This window comes from Canis aureus, chromosome 13, assembly GCF_053574225.1.
Source record: "Canis aureus isolate CA01 chromosome 13, VMU_Caureus_v.1.0, whole genome shotgun sequence".
Classification (NCBI taxonomy): domain Eukaryota; kingdom Metazoa; phylum Chordata; class Mammalia; order Carnivora; family Canidae; genus Canis; species Canis aureus.
This window is the reverse complement of record NC_135623.1, coordinates 25,764,671-25,786,688: the sequence shown is the minus strand read 5'-3', so window position 1 is coordinate 25,786,688 and position 22,018 is coordinate 25,764,671. Positions and strand designations below refer to the sequence as shown.

Below are 22,018 nucleotides of genomic sequence, written 5' to 3'. Positions count from 1 at the left end.
TAAAGAACGTAGTGACTTGATCATGGCCAAGTAACCGGTCGGTAGCAGTGTTGCAACCATATTTGAGGCCTCCTGAATCCCTGCCAGTGCCTTTTTGGGCCAATTCATCATTGCCTCTTCCCTAACTGCCCACCCAATAAGTGTAAATGGGATTATTCCTTTTAACCACAGCCCCCTGAGGCCTAGTCTCCCAGAGGATTTGAAGGTCCCTGCTCTGACATCATGTGATCTGGGTCCTAGGCCAGGTTTAGTCATTTGCTAGCTCCGTGGAGATAATAGCAGATCCTTGTAGGATGAACTTGAAGGAGGTAATGCAGTAGCTTACAAGCAGCTTCCATTTCTCTGGCCTTGGGCTTCAGGGTGGAAGAAACTCCACCAGAAAAACCTGCTTTTACTCTTTCCTCTGGATTGTTTACCTTCAGGGCAGATGGAGTGATGCATCCCACGGGGAGTTTGGGAGGAGAACTGGGCGAGCTAAGCCCAGGCCTCTCTTGGGCTCCATTTTCTTCAGACTTGTCAGTCCAGGTCCACACTCTGTCTTGCTAGAAGTGCGGAAGGCCCGTGCCTGCTGGGGGGCCGTGGTAGTCAGAGGTGGGGGTGGGTGAGCAGAGCCTGGCAGGCCCCCGTACAGCTCCGTTCTCTGGCCTACCTGCTCTGCAACAAGGGCGCGCATCTTGATATCCCTTTGCTGGTTCCTTTGCAATGGTTCCAACCCAAGCAGGGAAAATGGGTTTTGTTCACTGACTCCCCGGAAACCCAGAAAGTGGATTTACTTTCCTTGTTCATAGACAAAGAGGTCCTACCTTCACTGTAATATTATGTCTGAACAAAGTTATAGTTTGTGATGTGTGAACCAGGTTTGAACTGGTAGGTGTGAAAATGCTTTTATGTAATTGTTAAATCTAAATGGGTATTGCCTTCCCACAGAATCAGAGTCTTTGTTATTGGTGGTTCTGGTGAGACTTGGTAAGTATTTCAGAAGTTTTCAATACGTTTTAAGAGCATATCAGATACAAAGAAAGAACACCCAAAGAAACAGAACTATACCTATGCTCTAATAAAATACCACAGAAATTGGAAAAAATGGAAGTGAATTAGAGCCTTTTAAACTAGAGCCACCAACGTGGTCGGCAGTACAGAGGGGCTGGGATGCTCCTCTTGTGCTAATTCTTGATACATGAAAGTCATAGCCTACTTGGGCCTTAAAAAATTGTTCTTTGAACTTAGTAATAATATCTCTTTTCACTGATGTATGAGGTACTTTCTACGCAAAGAAATCAGTACACTGACTCTTGACAAGATTAGGCTGATAGATCTTGCCCGATTCCCCTTCCTCCTTTGGCATCTCAGATTCTGGTCTCCTCTGCCTTTCCTTCTACTACAGGTCTTTCTTTGATGACTCTTTATCTTCTGCCAACTTTTTAAAAAAAGATTTTATTTATTTATTCTTGAGAGAGGCAGAGGGAGAAGCAGGCTCCATGCAGGGAGCCCGACACGGGATTCGATCCCAGGACCCCGGGTCACGCCCTGAGCCAAAGGCAGGTGCTCACCCTCTGACCCCCCAGGCGCCCCTTCTGCCAACTTTTTAAATGCTGGAGTTCTTGGTCTTCTTCTTTTCTTTTTTTTTTTAAGTTTTTAAAAAAATTTTTTTTTATTTATTTATGATAGTCACAGAGAGAGAGAGAGAGAGAGAGAGAGAGGCAGAGACACAGGCAGAGGGAGAAGCAGGCTCCATGCACCGGGAGCCCGACGTGGGATTCGATCCTGGGTCTCCAGGATCGCGCCCTGGGCCAAAGGCAGGCGCTAAACCGCTGCGCCACCCGGGGATCCCTTCTTCTTTTTTTCTTACCTTTTTCATGCCCATCCCCATCCGCACTCCTTGTGTTGAAGATTTCTAAATCCCTGCTTGCCTCCCAAATGAGCCTCCTGAACTGTCTATTCAAATATCTGCCATTGGAGCCATCAGATTCATCGGAGACACAGCACGGCCAGAACTAAACTCAGTTTATGCACTCCTCCTCCCAAATTGGTGGATTTCACAGGAAAGTCAGTTTCTCTTGAAATTGGAGAATCTGGGGCGGCCCGGGTGGCTCAGTGGTTGAGCGTCTGCCTTTGGCCCGGGCATGATCCCGGAGTTCCGGGATCGAGTCCCAGTCAGGCTCCCGGCATGGAGCCTGCTTCTCCCTCTGCCTGTGTCTCTGTGCCCCCCTCCCTCTCTCTGTGTGTCTCTCATGAATAAATAAATAAAATCTTAAAAAAAAAAAAAAAGAAATTGGAGAATCTGACAATACCAAAGCCATGTGGCAACAACAGGCTGGGGAGTAGAGGTGTCTGCTTTAAATGCGGCCTGTGATCACATGTCAAGCACAGTCCCTGCCAGTCCCTTGCTGACTTACGCCTGCCTGACTTCACACAATCCACTCCTGGCCTGGCAATGGCAGATGTTCGAGCTTGTGACCACTGATCTAGTCATACTGGACCATTTGTTGAATTAAAAAATGAATTCCAGGGGCATTTGGGTGGCTCAGCCAGTTAAGCATCTGCCTTTGTCTCAGGTCATGATCTCAGGGTCCTGGGATTGAGCCCCGTGTTGGGCTCCCTGCTCAGCGGGAGTTTGCTTCTCCCTCTGCCTCTGAGTGCTCTCTCTAATAAATAAATAAATTAATTAATTAAAAAAAAAAAGAAATGAATTCAAGAACCAAATAGCATCACTCTTTTCTGTTCAGGCTAGAATTACCTGATTTTATTGAATCCTGGCTACACCGGTTACTACACTAATTGCAACCTTGGGTAAGTTGTTTAACCTCTCCGTATCTCAGCGACATCACCTATAAACTAACAATAATAAGTAGCTACCAGGGCTTCCTGCTAAAGCAGGAAGGCAACTGAGAACAATGACCAACACATATGAAGCCATAGTGTTTGCTGCCTCAGCCTCTACTGTTTGTCACTTTCTCTTGGATTTTTGTGACATATTTTTCAAAATTGCTTTTAAAAGAGATTGTTTCAGGGATGCCTGGGTGGCTCAGTGGTTGGGTGAACCCGAAGGTTCAGGTTGTGATCCTGGGGAATCTGGATCGAGTCCCGCATCGGGCTCCCTGCATGGAGCCTGCGTCTCCCTCTGCCTGTCTGTCTCTTCTCTCTCTCTCTGTGTCTCTCATGAATAAATAAATAAAATCTTAAAAAAAATAAAAGAGATTGTTTCATAAGATTTTGGAAAATAGATTTTATCTGGTTCATAGCCTGTAAAGAATACAACCTTGATTGTGTGAGGCTACGTAAATGGTCCTTCTTCATCACTAAGAAGTCACATTACTGGCGTTAAATAGAGGTTCAGTTTGACACCTGAAGTATGTGAGAGTGATAGGCCCAAACTGAACTGATAAATACTTGGTACCAACACATTATCTGACTTGTGGCTGGAGTTTTTCTGTGTATGAAATTCATGCTCAAAGGTGGAAATGATCGTTTCAGTGCTTTTGTATTCCATACCGTATTTCTCGCATGATCTTGAACAACTAGAACAAAACTTCTTCAATACGGCTGTTCTCTTGCCAGAAATACTGTCCTACTCTTATCACACAGCAAATTCTTATTTCTCTTTCGAGATTTGGTTTCAGATGTCATTTCTGTCGCATTTTTTCTGATGCTTACGTCTCTATGATTAGCACTTATATTGAGTTGTAGCTGCTTCATGACATGTCTGTTTCCTTTAGAGTGGATTCTTGAATTCTGGGACATCTCATGCATTTAACTAGAAAAGAGGTAATTACAGGCTTGGGCTCTGGTGCCAGGTTCTGCAGAGGTGAATCCAGATGATGCTACTTAACGGGCTGTGTGGCCTAGGGACAGATCCCGATGTCTCTGGACCTCAATTTCCTCATCTACAACACAAGGATAATTCTAGAAGTATCTCATAGGGTTGTTGTGGGGATTAAATGAGGTAATATTTGTAAAACTTTATAGAACAGTGTCTGGCACATAGAAGACATTTAATACATGTTAGCAATTACTGTTATTATTGACTTGATTTTTCTTTATTTCCATATTTTATCTCTAGTGTCCTGCAATTGCTCAAATTTACTGTTACAACTGATGACAAATCTAATTTTACTGCTCTTTGCTTCTGCTAGCTTCAAGAATTAACTTTTCAAAATATGAATCACAATATGATTATGCAGAGATAGAATATTGAGAAATGAAAGATATTGAATGATTGGCAAATGATGCATAGCCACATTCCACTTATTTTTCTTTTTCTCTTTTTTAAACTTATCTTGTAACTCCTCCTAACTCCCTGAGCAGACCTTTCTAGGTCAATAAATTGATTCCCTTTTACTTTATGCTTCATTCTCATTCCCTTCTACCCTCCCCCCAAATACAACGTGTTTAGTATATATCTGGTTAATACTAATTCTTGCTTCTTCCCATCAGGGAGCACTTGATATTAATGTGACTTATAACTGATGAAGTTAACCTTGATCAATTTAGTTAAAGTCATGTTTGTCAGGTTTCTCTACTATAAAGTTAATATTTTCCCCTTTCCTTACTCTCTTTGGAAGTGAGTCATTAAATCCAATCCTCAGTCAAGGGGGAGGGAATTAGTCTTCACCTCCTGGAGTGGGGAGTATCTATATATATTCTTTGGATTTTTCTACAAGGAAGATTTGTCCCTTCACTCTTTATTTTGCATCCATTAATTTTTTTTTGAGCAGAGGGAGTGGCAGAGGGGAAGGAAGAGAGAATCTTAAGCAGGCTCCAGGGCTAGTGCAGTGCCCCATGTAGGGCTTGATCTCATGGTCTCATGACCTGAGCAGAAATCAAGAGTCAGATGCTTAACCGACTGAGCTACCCAGGGCCCCCAACATTCAATAATTTTTATATCATTATGGATTCATGGATATTTATTTTATTATTTGGGTTATAATCCAATACTATCATTATTTTATTCCTGAATCGTTCCAGCTTTGGCCATTGGGAGCCATGGGAACTTTTTCAGATTCACCTCTGTGTTCTTTTGATATGTCACTTTTATTTTGTTTATTCAAACTTACAGTGACATAAAGATGTTCTCGACTTATCTTGTATTTTCCCTCCCCAGTCCTTGAATCAGCTAGATCTCCTTCTCTTGGAAAAAAAAGTAATTAGAAATTAAAATTTGGGTGATGGCCATACTTATTGCTACTAGAATGTCACTACTTCTAGGCCCTCTCAATGGACAGAGCTAGGAAATATATGTATATATACTAAATGTATGTATATACATACCTATTTATCTATCTATCTATCTATAAACATGAATTCATATTGATATTTCTAGCCCTAATTCAGCACCACAGGGCTCATCTCCTTGCTTATTTGTGATTTTTTTTTTTCGCTGATGATGAGAGACCTGGCTCCCATTATCTACAATTATTTACTTACTTGCTTGACTTTAGTACTGCCATCTACTAAATTGTGTCATTCCAAAGTTCATATGTTGAAGTCCTAGCCCCTAGTATTTCATAATGTGACCTTATTTGGAGATAGTCTTTACAGAAGTAGGAGGAAGCAAGGTATAATGAGGTCACTAGAATGAGCCCTAATCCGATGTGACTGCTATCCTTATAAAAGGGGGGAATTTGGACACAAACACATGCATTTCCACCACATTTCACTATTCTCCCAATAATGGACAATGCAATTGTCTCCAAAGAATTCCATATAATTTATTTTCTTTATTCATTATGAGCTCAAAGATTTCAATATTTCTTTATTTTTACTAACAAGTTGCTTCACAGATGAGGAAAATTATTATCTAAACAAATATCCAAATAATATCTAAACCATGTCCAAAACTTTTCTTTCAGTTTCTCACAAATCTCCTTGTCAAATTTTCTCACATAGACAAATGTAGAATTAATGCAACTGTCTTCAAAAAAGGATCACTTAATAGAGTATTATGACTTCCAGTTTGTTTTCAATGACTTTTTTCTTTTATTTCTCCCTCCTTCACTTGCTTTCTTCTTTGGTTCTTTCCTTTCACTTTATTCTATCACATAAATATTTATTGAAATGCCTTTGCCCTTCTAGTCATTCTCTAAGCCAGGAGAACACAAAAACAAGGACACTGCCTTGTAGTAACTAATAATCTAGTGTAGTGTGTGTTGGGGAAGAAGGAAACATATGGGAACCCACATGCAAATGTAAACAGTTGTCCAAAACCAGACAAGACTATGTAACTAGATCTGCCTTGGTGAGCTATGGAAGGTTCTCCAGGAAAGATAAAAACTTGGGCTTGATTTTGAATGAAAAGTTGAGGTGAGGAGCGGGAAGGTATAAAACGCTTGGTAGTGTTGAGGGTCTGGCGAGTAGTTCAAAGTCATAATGTATGGGGATCATGACAGTGGATAGTGGGAGGAATGGCTAGAAAAAAAGGATGGATTCAGATTAGGATGGACTTTGTAGGCGTTATTTTTGTCACGTAGACATCAAAGAACCATTGCAGGTTTTATGATAAAGTAGACATGATTGGACTTGTATTTAAAATCATAGCTTTGAGGCAGCCCTGGTGACTCAGCGGTTTAGTGCCGCCTTCAGCCCAGGGCCTGATCCTAGAGGCCTAGGATCAAGTCCCACATCAGGCTCCCTCTGCCTGCCTCTCTCTCTCTCTGTCTCTCATGAATAAATAAAATATTTTTAAAAAATAATAAAACCATAGCTTTGGCAATGAAGATCAGAGAGGCATGAGAGGTCATTATCAGGGAGACCAGTTGCAAAGCTTTATTGCAAATAGTTAAAGTAAGATCTGCTGAAGACCCACACAAAGGAATGGCTTATTTTCTACCTAAGTTGTCCATTTGCAAAGCAGGGGGAAGAAAGGTAAAATCTGGGAAAGTAGAATCATATTGGTCATGTAAATTACAAAATAAAAACTATCATCAAAGGACAACATAAGAGGGGCGCCTGGGTGGCTCAGTTGGTAAACGTCGGCCTTTCAGCTCAGCTCGTAATCTCAGGGTCCTGGGATCCGGCCCCACATTGGGCTCTTTGCTGAGTGGGGAGCCTGCTTCTCCCTCTCCCTCTGCCGCTTCCCTTGCTTGTGCTCTCTTTTTGACAAACAAATAAGTAAAATCTCAAAAAAAAAAAAAAAAAAAAGAGAACATAAGAGATCCATACTTGTGTTAGAACTGTTCTGTCTCTATCTTGCCTTTGGTGATAAACACACTCCAACATTATATAGAACTAAACACACAAACACACACCGGTGGGTCCAAGTGAAACTGGAGGAATTTGAATAAGATTGTGAATTGTTGTTACCATTGTGGCAGATTGGATAAAGTTTACACAGATCTTTCTGTGTTATTTTGTACAGCTGTATGAATCTACAATCATTTTAATATAAATTTCAATTAAAACTGATAGCAAAATTAAGATATTTTCAAATGAAATCTGTTAATCTGTTTTTGGATGTAGAGAGAGAAATTTAAGGTAACTTGTCCAAAATTTCCCACTGGAATTTTGATTTTATGTTGCATTTATATAATTTTGGGAAAAAAGGAAAAAATAAAACTATCCAGATTCAAAACTAAGATAACGGTTATTTAAATGTATTTTGTGCATTAGTGCTACTAGACATTTTACATACTGATTAATTGACATGGGTGAAAATAAATATTGAGTACTTAAAGAGCAAGTTGTTACTTTGGGGACTTACATATATTTCTCTATTTCATGCTAATGAAGAGGCTGATTTTATTAGAATTATCATGCATTTTGTAGATGGAGAAGCATAAAAGTACTTTTGCAAAGTCACAGCATGTTGGGATGAACCTATGCCTGTCTGACTTTCAAGCCTATGTACTTTTCCACTACTTAGGGTTTGAAATACAGACATAAGCACACTTAAGAAACCATCTCTGTCATCTGTTTGTCTGGTTGATTTCTATAGTGTATGTATCCAATATTTAGAAATGTGGAATATACTTTGATGGTAATTGGTGTGGATTATTTCAGCTTAGGAAAACATGTTTTAAGATTTGTGACAAGATAGTATTTGATAGGGGCACCCGGGTGGCTCAGTGGTTGAGCGCCTACCTTTGGCTCAGGTCATGATCCCGAGGTCCTGGGATCGAGTTCCGCATCGGGCTCTCTTCAGGGAGCCTGCTTCTCCCTCTGTCTATGTCTCTGCCTGTCTCGTGAATAAATAAATTAAATCTTAGGAGAAAAAGATAGCTTTTGATAAAATATTTCACAAAAATTGTGTCAGATAGGATTCAGGGGAATTTCCTTGACCTTTAAATAAAATAAAAATAAAACAAAACCCCAGTAAGAAGTTTAAATTTTTAACTTTTATTGGGTGTTAACTCTATATCAGGTATCATGTTAAGTAACTTAGATGTTGTTTAAACTTTCACAACAAAATTGGGATGAAAATTGGGCTATTTGACTCCAAAGCTGCACTTCTTAATCAATAGACTACAGTGCCTTAAAAATCAACCAAATGAGAATAATGGGGGTTGAAAAAAAAAGAAACTTTAATTGAAAGGTTAGTATGGTTCATGATCAGTGACCAGGGCCACCATTTATTGTAATTAAATTAGATGAATTAACTGTATTATGCATTCTGGGGGTCTAAGAGGAGTCAATATGAAAAGCTCAACAGTATCTTGAGGTCAGTCACCTTCTACTCCTTTGTCTCACTTTATTTTCTTCATAGTTCTTTTACTTATTTACATCTAAAATTATTTAAGGCACCTGGGTGGCTTAATTGGTTAAGCATCTGACTCGGTTTTGGCTCAGGTCATGATCTCAGGGTTGTGAGATCCAGCTCCACACCCCTACATCAGGCTCTGGGCTCAGGGTGGAGTTTGCTTGAAATTCTTTTCCTCTCCCGCATTCCCCCTTCTCCCCGCCCCCCCCCCCCCCCCCCCGCCCAAAACTCGCTGGGTTCTCTCTCTCAAATAAATAGATAAAATCTTAAAAAAAAAAAAAAAAGATCTCTTTACTGTCACATGCCTTACCTCACTCAAACATAAGTTTGGTAAAACCAAGAAACTTTTCTTTCTTATTCAATGTTGTATTTCCAGTGTCTCAAGTTGTTCTCAATATATATTTGGGAATATCCCAGACCTACATTTGTTGAATGAATATATAAATGATTGACCTTCCCTTGACTTTAATGGTAGAGTCTTAGATTTACAAACTATGGTTTAAAAGATTATATTGCATTATTAGCAATTTACTAGTGTTTCATTTCTTTTATTTTTTTAAGATTTTATTTATTTATTCATGAGAGACTCACACAGAGAGAGAGGCAGAGACACAGGGAGAGGGAGAAGCAGGTTCCCTGCAAGGAGCCCAATGAGGGACTCAATCCCAGATCCTGGTATCATCCCCTGAGCTGAAGGCAGACGCTCAACCGCTGAGCTACCTACCTAGGCCTCCCTAGTGTTTCATTTCTTAGGTCGGCTAAGATACACTGGAAGAAGGAGAGGAGAAAGCTGGAGGAAGCAGCTGGGGGAGGAGGCTGGAGAGAAGGGGAAAGAATATAAACTGGTAATGATAAGCTCTTCAATGGAGGGGTAAGGCTTGAAGCATCAGAAATTAGGAGCCTTAGACCAGTGACTGAAATTGGTGGGGCTTCCTGGGGTGGGATAGAAACCATCACGAAGGCTAACTTTGATCTCAGAAGTTCTACAACCACAAAGATTCAAAGAAAGGAGGTGAAAGTAATTTAGGTCATTTCTAGTGTGCTAATTATCTCAGACTGTGTGGAGCTTTGATTGGAACAAAAGAATCTTGAGGCTTCCATTGAAATCAGTGTTAAATGCATGTACATATTGGGCACTGGTCTACCTACTTTATGTACTGTGGTTTCTTAAATGAGGGGTCATTGCTAATATGATAATTACTTGTTAACCTTACATCATTGTCGAATAGGATCTTCTAAAGAAGGCTGAAAAACAAAAAACAAAAACAAAAGAATCACATATGAAGAATCAAAACGAATGGGCAAACTGAGGCATCTGGAGCTTAGAGTGGGAAAGGCAACTAACATTAACGAGGTTGGGGATGTCAGGAAGAAAATCTATGACCTTGAAAATGGAATACAGTTGTTAAGTGTGAGCATTACAAAAGATGACTCCAGGCAGTCTGAAATTTAAAGGAATGAGCATTTAGAGAAGAGGTTCTCTAACTTCTCTGTCTCAGGACCCCTCTGGACTTTAAAACTTGGGGATGCCAGAGAACTCTCCTGCGCACTAGACACTGCTATTTATCACATCAGAAATCAAGCCGTTTTAAAGGGATTCATTATTTCATCTAAAGAGGATCAATTAAATATTAACATAAAAGTATGTCTTATATGAAAAGTTCCTACTTTCCCAAACAACAACAACAAAAAAATTTAGTTGCATCGTCTTACGTTTTTTGCAAATCTACTTAACGTCTGGTTTCACCGCCGAGGACTAGATTTTATTATCTGCTTCCTTTTTCAATGTTTCCATCTCACAAGTCGTGTAGTCTCTGCAAAACTGCACCTACACTTGCGAAGAGGATGAGAACGCAAAAGGCCAAAACCACATTTTAGCATCATGCAAAGGCTGTTTCCACCTCCCCGTTTAAAGGGTGCGGGGACCCCCTCTCCCCCCTTGGAGAACTAGTGTAGGAAGAGTGACAGCAGGCAGCCCAGCATCTCATGAGAAAGAGCCATGATGGTTTTCCAAGGCCTGAGGATTTACAGAAAAGCTATTTCTCCCGCAGGATGCCCCAACGGCGTCCTCGGGACACAGCGCCCCGGGCCGGGCCAGCCGGGCCCTTCCCAGCCTCCGCGGGAACCGGAGCAGCGGGAGGGCGCGCAGGTCGCGGGAAGGGGCAGGGCGCGGGCGGGGCGCGGGGGGTGGGGCGGCGGGAGCCGGGAACCGCGGGCTCCGGGGGCAGCAGGGCGGGGAGCAACCGCGGGGCGCGGGGGAGGGGCGGGGCGTGCGGGCTGCTGTGCGCGCCCCAGGCCGCGCCGGTGCAGGGGGGCGGCCCCGGGAGCCCCAGGGCTCGGGGGCGCGGCCCGGCGCGGCGCCGCGGAGCCGGGGAGCGCGCGGCGCGCGGGGGGAGGACGCCGCGGCCGCGGGACAGCGTCGTTGCTCGGCAACCCGTCCTGGGCCCGCCCCCCGCCCGCGTTGCTAGGAGACGGCGAGGCCCGGGGGGCGGCGGAGCGGGCCCTACGTGCTGACGCTAATTGTATATGAGCGCGAGCGGCGGGCTCGCGGGTCCTTTTTAGCGCCATCTGCTCGCGGCGCCGCCTCCCGCCTCCCGCCTCCCGCCGCCGCCGCCGCCGCCGCCCTGAGTCACTGCGCAGCCCCGGCCTCGGGTAACGGACGGGGCCCCAGCGGGAAGGGCGCCGACGGAGCCGCGGCGGGGAGGGCCGGGCCGGGCGCCGCGGGGCTCGGGGCCTCCGGGCGCTCCCGGGAGCCGAGGCCGCGGGGCGGCGGGGGCGGGGGGGCTTCCGCGCGGCCCCGCGGTGCCCGAGCCCCGGCTCCTCCGCGCCGCCCGCCGCGGCAGCCAGGCGGCCTCGGGGCGCTCGGGGCGTTCGGGGCGCGGAGGAGCCGGGGCTCGGGAGCGCCCCCCTCCCCGCGCGGAGCAGCCCCGGGGGGGGGCGGGCGGGGGAGCGAGGGCCGGCGGGGGAGGGGCGGGGCGGCCGCGGGGCCCGGGCTCTCCGCCCCCTGGAGGCGGCGGCCGCGCGGGGAGGGCCGGCCCTGCGGACACGTGGCCGCCGCGCCCGGGGGAGCGTCCGGGGAGCCCGGGAGGAGCCCCTGGAGGAGCACCCCGGGAGGAGGTCCTGGAGGAGGTCCCTGGAGGAGCCCCGGGAGGAAGCCGGGGAGGAGGAGCCCGGGAGGAGCACCCCGGGAGTAGGTTCCGGAGGAGCCCCGGGAGGAAGCTGGGGAGGAGGAGCCCCGGGAGGAGCCCGAGCTCCCGGCGCTGCGGAGTCGCGGGCTGGGGGCGCGGAGCTGTGGCGACCTCGGGGCTCCCCGGGGCGCGCCCTTGGCCGTCCCCGGCCTGCCCCGGGGGCCGCACGCGGGGAGCGGGGGGTGGGCAGGGCCTCCCGCCGGGATCGCCAAGGCCCCCCGCGGTGGGGGTCGCGCGGCCGCGCTGGGGCCGGCGCCTCGGAGGAGCCCGCCGGGACTTCACGCGGGGGGTGGGGGTGAGGGTGAGGGTGACCCTGAGCCTGCGCCCGGCCCGGCCCGGCCCGACCGCCTGGTGCCTAACGGGAGTGTCGGAGCGGGTCCCTCACCGAGTTTGTGTTTCTAAGGCGATTGGGGGCGGGGAGCGGGAAGTGCGGGTGGAACCGTGGGGCCGCGGCGGAGGCCCGCGGGCGGGGGTCAGGCCGGGCGGGACGGGCCGGGGGCGGCGGGCGAGGGGGCCGCGCGGAGAGCCTGCCCCGGGGCGCCCGGCTGCGGAGGAGCTGCAGGCCCGGCTCCCTTTTCGGGGGCAGCAGCGCCAGGACGCCCCCTGGCTAGCCCCGGGGCCTCTCCCCGGTCGGCTCCCATGACGCGCCTGTTCGCACTTGGGGGCTCTTGCGCCTTTGGGTAAGGGGGAGATCTGCGGAGGATAGGGACTGGCTTTAAACTGTCGGAGGGGAAATAATGTTTAGTGATTTCTCTCTCTCTCTCTCTTTTTTTTTTTTTTTTTTGGACTGTCTCATGTTTGAAGTTCAAACTAAAAATTTAAAAAAATTAAGAGTTCACATTAACGGTCCACATCTAAAATGTGCACTTGCTTTAAACTGTTGGAAGGGAAATAAGGTTTACAGTGATTTCTCTCTCTCTTTTTTTTTTTTTTTTGGACTGTCTCATGTTTGTTTGAAGTTATTCAAATTAAATGAAAATTTTTAAAAAATTAAGAGATCAGAAAAAAATTAAGAGATCAAATGAATGGTCCACATCTAAAATGTGCCCTTCACGTGTAGGAAGACTAGTCCCTTGGGGGAGGGACGGAACTAAACGTGGGTTATGAAACCTTGACATAGTAGATGATCATATCAGGTCAGCATTATGCTGATTTGGTAAATACAGCTTCAAAAAACTCATCCGAGTTTGAAAAATATGTACATCTTATCTGTTGCAAAGTACCTCGTTTTGATATGGGGCCCATTGACAGAATATGAAACTAATGTTCAGTGTGGCACAGGACTGTCCTCTAGAGATTTGAAACACGACCAAAACCCAACACTTGTACCAGAATTAACACAAAATGCTATTGCTCATATCACTACTTACTCAACTTGCGCATATGGTCTCCAGGTGACTGAGTTCTAAAACCCCAAAATTATGGGGCCTAAAAGAGGCAAAATCTGTTTGGCTTAAAGATATCAAAATCAAATACTACCTATCTGCTCATTTTTTGATTGGTTGTAAATTTGAAATGTTAGTGACAATAAGATTAGAGAGGATGAATCCTGATCAGTTTTGAAAACTGATGGTCTGTTCGGTTCCTCAAGTCTAATCAGACCTGTAGTTGTGTTGTTGTTTGATTCTTTTGAGTAAATATTTTAGCATATATTTTTTGACAAAACAGGAGCAAAACAAGCATTGGTCATTAAGATGTAAAATGTGATGAATGCTTTAAAGAAAAAGTGGGGGGCAGAGTAGTAATTACAGCCTCTACATGAAGGACCTGTTTAATGGTGATATTAAGTGCCATTTCATACTAATTTTATCTGAATAATAAGTTCTTGGGCAGAGTAGGGTTTATTAGAGTATGGTTCAGAAGGTAAGGTTCCTGCTTCCATTCCTCCTTGTAAGTGGTTAGTACGTTGATAGGAAACCACCAGGTGACATTACTGCACTTGCCATGGAAAGTGGCCTCGGCTTCCGGTGACCAACTCTGCCTTTTACTGCTACATGGTTTGATAGCTTTTTATTCAAGAATTCTGTACCTTTTGATTTTTATTGGGAAAGGGGACTAATTTCAAAGAGCCTATAATTACATTTAATTACCTATAATATCTAATTAACTACTTTTAATTATTTTCTAAGGTAAAGAGGGTACGGAACACAACAGGGGTAAATAATGTAACAGCACACATTATTCTGTGTATTATTAACTAATTTAATGCTCCTAGAAGTAGGTAATAACATTTTAACGTGGAAACTTAAGTACAGAGCAGTTAAAGGACTTCTCCGAGGTTACATGACAGAGCGGTGATGACTTTTTTTCCCAACTAAAATTCTCATAATTAGTAATTATTCTAATTTTTAAAATGAAATTTACATTTAGAATAGTTTTAAGTTCTCACAACAGTTGAGCAGAAAGTTAACCGTAACCCCCCTGACCCCACACATGCACAGCCTCTTCCATCAGCAGAATGACGACTTCTGAGGAGGCTTTTGTATTGGTTTTTAAAGGGAGTTCCTTTGAGTCAAACTGTTACGGTATACAACAAATTGGACTTAAGAAAAGTACACTTGCTTGGGTTCCACTGGGGTCCAAGGAAAAGCACCGGTATTTATATAGGTCAGGCGTCATCTTTCAACATGGAATTTGTTTACATAAGTTAGTTGATGGCTTCTAAGTCTTTTGTCTGCCGCGCACGCGCGTGTGTATGTAAGTAAGTGTAATTTCCCTCCCTCCTCCATGTGAATAAATTGGATTTGTTTGTTATTGCTGGTTAAATTTTCACTGGATTTTCAGTCCACCCCAGGTGTGTTTCTCTGTTTCGGATCAGATGAGAATCTAGATATTGAGCTCCCTTGGCCAAGAAGGTATGTAGTATTCTCAAATAGGGGTCCATTTTGCTTAGGACACTTGAGACGGAAGTCAGTTCCAACCAAGTTGGCTGTTGACATCCCAAAATTGAAAAAGTGAGCCTAGAGAATAGGCTATTCTAACTACGAGGTTGTGTTGGAGCCAAATAACGGTATTGAGCCCCCGGACCACTGAAAACGTTCTTCCTAGAATGGCAGTGCCTTAAATACAGATTTGCTTGAAGTGCATTTGGAAGGAGAGGTCAGATCTCAGGTAAAGGAAAATCTTATCTTTGGGTTAGTATTGGCCCCCTTGAACGCTAGCTTTAAAGACATAGGTAATTTTTCGTGACTGGTGGTTAACCCACGAGGTCGTCCCTTCCTCCAAAGGAATATCCACTAGTGTACAGTTTGTGTAACAGTAGGCTGATAGGCACTTTGGTTTTGGGAATGGCATGGGTTTTGGAAGTTAGATTTTAACTACTAGTTACTCTCCTTTTGTGTGTTGCTGAGCAAGTTGCTTAGTATTTTATCTGCAGATAGGAGGAAAGCCTATAATACAGTAGCCCCTTAGGAGTAGCTTCGTAGATGTTCACTTTCTTCTCCTTGAAAGTCAGGAGAGCGTAGAGCCAGGTTTACTGGATTGATGAGAAATGATTTGATAACACGTGTCAGGACGTCTAACTGCTACAAGACCACAAAGTGTAATCAGTTTGTGGTTTAATTCAGTGACTTATTTTTCCCCCTCTTTTTGCAGTGGAAGATTTTCTTTGTGTACAAGTTCTCAGGTTAAGATTTGCCTCTAATCACGTTTTTATGAACTATGTCTTTGAATTGAGATCTTCTGCATATTACATACATTGGATAATGAATTCTATCTTTTATTATAAAGGGACTTTATTTCTAGGAATGCTTTTCCTTAAACTTTATTTTTTGATACAGAGATACCAGCTTTCTTTTGGCCTGGGTTGTATTTTACTTGAAAACTATATCCTTATGTTAGAGATATGTTTCTTATAAATGGGATGTAGTCGGGTTTCTTAAGTCCTGCCTGACACTTTTTAATGGCCTTCAGTTGATTTACATTGAACGTTGTTACTAATTACCTGAGAGTTTGGACTGTGAAAGCACAAAAAACCTAGAGATGTTTAAACCTAAACCTCTCTCAGGTTGGTATAAAAAATTTTTATGACTTTAAATTGTTTTTCTTCTATCTTGAAATTTACATGTTTGGTTTAGGGAGTCATCTTGGAAATTACAACCTGCTGGGGCTCCTAGGTGGCTCAGATGGTTAAGCGTCTGCCTTCATTCAGCTCAGTCACGATCTCCAGTCCCGAGATCCAGCCCCACATCAGGCTCCTGGCTCATTGGGGAGTCTGCTTCTCCCTCTCCCTCTCTTCCCCCCCGACTTGTGCACTCTTCTCAAATGAATAAATAAAAATCTTAAAAGAGAAAAGAAATTAAAACATGCCTACTTAACACTAGACTACTTAATCAGTTTCCTGCTCCCCCCACCTTCACTACTGACTTAATGTTGTGGTAGTTTTAATTTTTTATTTTATTTTAAGACTTTTTTTTTTTTTTTTTTTTTAATTCATGAGAGACAGGCTGAGACACAGGCAGAGGGAGAAGCAGGCTCCATACAGGGAGCCTGAAGCAGATTTTTTAACATACTACACAGTGGTGATAGTTAAAAATGTTTACTTAGATATATGCGGTTATCCTTTTTGCCGCTTATTTCTTCTTGGAAATTAGATCTTCCATTTGTGATAACTTGCCTCCTGCCTGAAGAATATACTTAATAGAATTAGTGAGAGTGCTGGAGGTATTTTTTCCAGAAAAATATTTTTCCCATTCACTCTTAGAGGATGTTTTTTTAGTTGGGTATAATATTCTAGGATCGTTGGCTGTTTTCAGCACATTGACAACTCTGTTCTCTTTTGGGGTCTATTGAAGAGAAGAGGATTGTGTCTTTTATGGCTTTAGTCTGAATCGTTGCGTTTTTGAGGGGACTTCTTTGTCTTTAATGTCTTTCCTTTCACTGATATATCTAAGTGTGAGTTTCTTTTTTATTTATCCTGATGGGGATTTGTAGGGCCATCTTCCATTAGTTCTGGAAAATTCTTAGCTTTTGATTTCTTTCAAATATTTTTTGTATTCCCTCCTCTAACTCCTAGAACTTGTATTAAATCTTTGTTAAGACTTTATTGTATCCTCAAATATCTTTTAACATCAGTGTTTTCCATCCTTTAGCCTCTACCATATTTTGGAAGATTTCTTTTTTTTTTTTTTTTTAAAGATTTTATTTACTCATGAGAGGCAGAGGGAGAAGACTCCCTGCAGAGAGCTGGACATGGGATCCCCGGATGTGGGATCCCCGCACTCTGGGATCACACCCTGAGCCTGAGGCAGACCCTCAACTGCTGAGCCACCCAGGCGATCCTTGGAAGATGTCTTCTAAGCTTGCTTCCTTCACTTAATTATCTTTCCAGCTGTGTTTAGTCTGATAAACCTGCCCATTTAGTTTGATTTCCATTATTTTTATTTCTTGAAGTTCTGTTTAGTTCTTTGCCAAATTTGCTCTATAACCTTTAATGACTGTGTGCAGATACTCCTGCAGACACACTGTTTTCAAACTCAGTAAGCATGGTTGTTGTCATTGGTCATTTGTCGTTTTATGTTTGTTTATAGTCCTTTTGACAGTATTTAAGTCTTTGGGACAGGTTTCTGTTGTATTCTTTTGCCCTTATTGCTCTTGAAAGCTACTTGTATAAATATGAGGTCTAGGATAAAGATGTCGTTCATATTGGGTATGTAGGTGTTTAGGAATACTATCAAGCAGACCACTTTAAGCTCATGGCTTGAGGTTTTGGGACAACACTGATAAAGTGATTCTAGTTTATTTGGCCAAGAGTACTGGTTTGTCATCCCTGAGAATATAGCACTTTGGTTCTGCTTAATGTGGAGGGTTGGTATAAAGATTTCCCACTTTGGATAGGTCTGGGGCTTTTGATTTCACCTCTCAGTAGTTAAAGCTTCACTTTTTAAGATTTTTTTTTTTTTTTTTAAGATTTTACTTATTTATTCATGAGAGACACACACAGAGAGAGAGGCAGAGACACAGGCAGAGGGAGAAGCAGGCTCCTTGCAGGGAGCCTGATGTGGGAGCGCTGAGCCACCCGGGCTGCCCTGCTTTTAAGATTTTAACAAATATTTTTTCTGGACTTAAATATTTGTTATTGGTAGAATTGGTCTGCATAATTTAGCTTGTCACTACCAGAAATGGAAATTCTTCAGATGTCTGAGAAAGCAATTTCACGTCTGATAAATATTCTCATTGATTTTATTTGATGTTGAGTGAAGTGAAAAAACAAACAAAAAAACCCCCTAGGTATTAACTGAAACCTGTGTTTTCTCAAGGTGATCTGATTGAGAACTACCTGCCTCAGAGGCTGGGCTTCTTATTTAGAATGGAGATTTTGGGGTCCACTCTTTCAAATTGGTTGGTTCAGGATCTGGGTATGGGAATCAATCTTTTTCTCTTTTAAATGAACTTATTTGTACTTTTAGACTTACAGGAAAGTTGTAGAGATACTCAGAATTTCTCTATGCCCTTTTCCCAGTTTTCCTCAATGTTAACATCTTAACGTTACCATGGTACTTTGACTAGTCTACATTTTTAACAATCATCTCAATTACTTTGCAGAACGATTGATTGACCCTGTGCTAAGGTAATTAAAAATGGACAGAATTAAAAAGCTTATGTTTATTGAGTAGTAGTTATCAAACACAAGTTAAGTCTCTTATGAATTTGCATCTTAATAGGAACAGTTTTTTTCCTATTTTTGTAGATGGTGACCAGAAATTGTTTGCCCTGAGATAAATTTTTGCAAAGATGGTGTCAACCCAAACAATGGAACTACAAAATTAGGCCTGATTTTAAAAACGGAAGTGTGTACAATCAAGAAACCTAATTAACTAGAGTGGGTAGGGCAGATTGGAGAAGATACCTCTGAAGAAGTAAATTCCATCCTGTTCTGTCTTGGATCATTTTTATTAAAAAAAAAAAAAAAAAAAAAAAAAGCAAAAGAATTTCATTTTAAGAGTTTGAATCCTGGGGATCCCTGGGTGGCGCAGCGGTTTGGCGCCTGCCTTTGGCCCAGGGCGCGATCCTGGAGACCCAGGATCGAATCCCACATCGGGCTCCTGGTGCATGGAGCCTGCTTCTCTCTCTGCCTGTGTCTCTCTGCCTCTCTCTCTCTCTCTCTCTCTCTCTATCATAAATAAATAAAAAACTTTAAAAAAAAAAAAAAAGAGTTTGAATTCTAGGGCGGCCTGGGTGGCTCAGTGGTTTGATGCCTGCCTTCAGCCCAGGGCCTGATCCTGGGGACCCGGGCTCCCTGCAGGGAGCCTGCTTCTCCCTCTGCCTGTGTCTCTCTGCCTCTCTCTGTGTGTCTCTTTGTCTCTCATGAATAAATAAATAAAATTTTAAAAAGTTTGAATTCTACATGTAACCCCATGAAATGGACAGGGAAGGTAGCAGTGCAGCCATTCTTCTGAGTACATGTTAAAATGTTTTAAAAATCTGAATTTATAAGTTTGGAGGGTTATTTTTGATGTTTTTGATAATTGCTGCACTTACTAGATTGTGTATTCAACCTAGCAAGTTCCAAAATGTTAGCAAAATGCCAAATAATGCAGAATGAAATGTTCTTGCTTTCTTCCAGTCTTAACTTATAGGTGACTACTATTAGTTTTCTGGTATATCTTTACAGAAGTGTTTTCATAAAATATGTGTATGACTTTGCATATTCATAGATATCTACCTGTCCAGATTGGGTTTTGCCATATGCCCTATGCTCTTTCCATATCTGCTTCATTTTTTATTGCAAAGCATTCCATTGTATGCACCTTCCATGCTAATACTAAGTTTATTTTTGATGAAGTACGTAATTGTAGCTGCTCTCCATGTAAGCTTTATGGATGCCCCTGAAGGATGCAGTACAGCGATTGGCAAAAGCACATACAATCCCTGTAATATGCTTGTGCTCTGGTTAGTTGGGAAAGATAGACCTTAATCAAATAATCACACTTAATTTGTAATTACAAACTTGAGACATCTTACGATGGAAAGAAATAGGGCATTATAGGACTGTTTACAACCAAGAAATCTTATTCAGCCGGAATGTGCAGATTGGAGAAGCTTCTCTGAAAAAGTAAAAACTTTGAGCTAAGAGACAAAGGGCATGTTAACTGAATTTTGGAAGAACCTTCTAGACAAATGTTAAAGCACAGGCCTTTAGATTTGTAATATTTTTTTCATGTTAGAATCTCACAAATGGGTAACTAAAGCTGGAGATGGACTTATTTAAGGTTTTTGATATTCCTATGGCCAAATTACTCTCCAGAAAGAAAATAAGTTTATAGGAACACTGGCTGTATTTAAGAATGCATGTTCACCATTTTCCCTGAATTAATACAAGATCTTTACTGATTGGATAGACAAACTATAGAGTCCCACTAGTATTTCTTTGACTAAGATTCAATATTTTTCTTATTTTTGAATTCATATTTCTTCATAATTTTTTGCTAAATATTTTGTTACTGTTGGCTAATTATCCAGCATCACTAGAGAAATTTATCAGTGCTATTAGAAATTATTTAAAGCAACAAATATTTAAAAGTAGAATAAGAGACATTCTTAGGAAGAAATATTTTCCTCATAATTTGTTTAAAGGATGGATATTGGCTTAGTGGTAATACTCCACAGATAGGCACTTGACTGCCAGTCAGTAACTCTTCTTAACTCTTTAATCATCATGCAGGACATGTTGATATGAGGAATCACATCTTATAGCATTCTGAAAGTTAAGTCTGTGGTTTAAAATTTTAAAAGGTAAACTTGATTTTAATATGGTGGGATCTTGAGCTTGATTTCGATTATTTTTTTGTGATATGTACATTCATTACCTGTGGCACTCAGCCATTTTCCTGCCTGCATATAATGTTTTACCTTAAGTATTCTTTTTTTTTTTTTAAGATTTTATTTATTTATTCCTGAGAGACATGGAGTGAAGGCAGAGACCCAGGCAGAGGGAGAAGCAGGCTCCCTGGGGGAGCCCGAAGCAGGGCTCGAACCCTGACCTCTCTGATTTCCGGATCATGCCCTGAACCAAAGGCAGAGGCTCGACACAGCTGAGCCACCCGGGTGTCCCAAGTATTCTTTTTCTTAGAGCAGTGTTCTCTAAGTTAATACTAATCTCTCTTAGTAGAATTTAGGCTAAGCATTTAGGAGATGCTCCAATCAGTTCTAACGGTATTCATGTCAGGTAACCGAGAGTTTGTTGACAGTATGCCAGCATATCCCATATCCCGGTGGCCTTGGGGTGTGCTCATTATCAGTGATAAGACGGGAGGTACATTTGAAGAGATAGGGAAGGTTTACTTGAGATAGGTTGGGACTTCGCACTTTATAGTGGTCATTAAGTTGTGTAAGTAGTGGCTGACATTTGATAAAAGGATTAATAAACTTTTAATGTTTTTTTGAAAGATTTTATTTATTCATGAGAGACAGAGGCAGAGACCCAGGCAGAGGGGGAAGCAGGCTCCACGCAGGGAGCCTGATGGGGACTCGATCCTGGGACCCCGGGGTCACGCCCTGGGCTGAAGGCGGCACCAAACCACTGAGCCATCCAGGCTGCCCGGGATTAGTAAACTTTTAAAAAAGGTCTTTGGGGGTCATAATGGTGGCAGACTTTCGTTTTTAACATTAATTTGATGAGAATTAATAACTCTTGAAGTGGATTCTGTGAGGTACTAAGTCTAAAAATATAAAGAAAAATTGACCATTTGTAGTTACAGGAGTTTGAATAAAGGCCTCTTGTATTCATTTTCTGTGATGCTAGCATACATCAGATGCTTTAGAGCGGTGCTATTATGAAATTGTCCTTACAGGGTAGATTTTAGAACATAATGGTAACTTGTTTGTTTATGACTGTATCCTCTGAAAAATTACTTGGGGCTAGTATGAAAGCCCATATATATGTGCCATGATTTTTCTTCTTAACACTGATGTGTTTTTAATGGGATTATACATTCCTCTTTGGGATAGTCCAGGTTTTATTGATTTAAAGGATTTGGGCATCAGATGTTTTTATTGGTATTAAATACATAATATACATAGTTTGTTAACACCGACATTTCTCTCCATAGATATTTGGAGTTCTTACAACATGGCAGACATTGACAAGTAAGTGCCAGATAGTTGATTTCTTGTTTGTTTTTTCTTAACTCAGAGATCG

General features: G+C 42.6%; 1 protein-coding gene and 1 long non-coding RNA gene across 15 annotated transcripts in view; one reads left to right on the top strand and one right to left on the bottom strand.

Annotated features, from left to right (window-relative positions):
* Window positions 1–2,179: 2,179 nt before the first annotated feature.
* On the bottom strand, window positions 2,180–10,859 carry LOC144282206 (uncharacterized). Of its 3 annotated transcripts, XR_013350544.1 has the most exons (4): window positions 10,722–10,850; window positions 10,406–10,520; window positions 8,077–8,170; window positions 6,737–7,114 (listed from the first exon to the last, which is right to left on the bottom strand). It is a non-coding gene; the product is annotated as an uncharacterized LOC144282206 (long non-coding RNA). The 3 variants fall into 3 exon arrangements; XR_013350545.1 differs by lacking the exon at window positions 6,737–7,114 and adding an exon at window positions 2,180–3,884 and having other exon boundaries at window positions 10,406–10,859; XR_013350543.1 differs by having other exon boundaries at window positions 10,406–10,859.
* A 372-nt stretch (window positions 10,860–11,231) lies between these two features.
* NAP1L1 (nucleosome assembly protein 1 like 1) overlaps window positions 11,232–22,018 on the top strand; it is a 32,839-nt gene continuing 22,052 nt past the window's right edge. For 3 of the 12 annotated variants that reach the window (XM_077845549.1, XM_077845550.1, XM_077845551.1), the window contains exon 1: window positions 21,930–21,966. In XM_077845549.1, the coding sequence (XP_077701675.1) occupies window positions 21,950–21,966 (17 nt within the window). In that variant the 5' untranslated portion in view covers window positions 21,930–21,949. Of the gene's footprint in view, window positions 11,345–11,788; window positions 11,883–15,524; window positions 15,583–18,423; window positions 18,449–21,929; window positions 21,967–22,018 lie in introns of those variants that run through there. The other 9 variants (XM_077845560.1, XM_077845552.1, XM_077845553.1 and 6 more) reach the window with 8 other exon arrangements.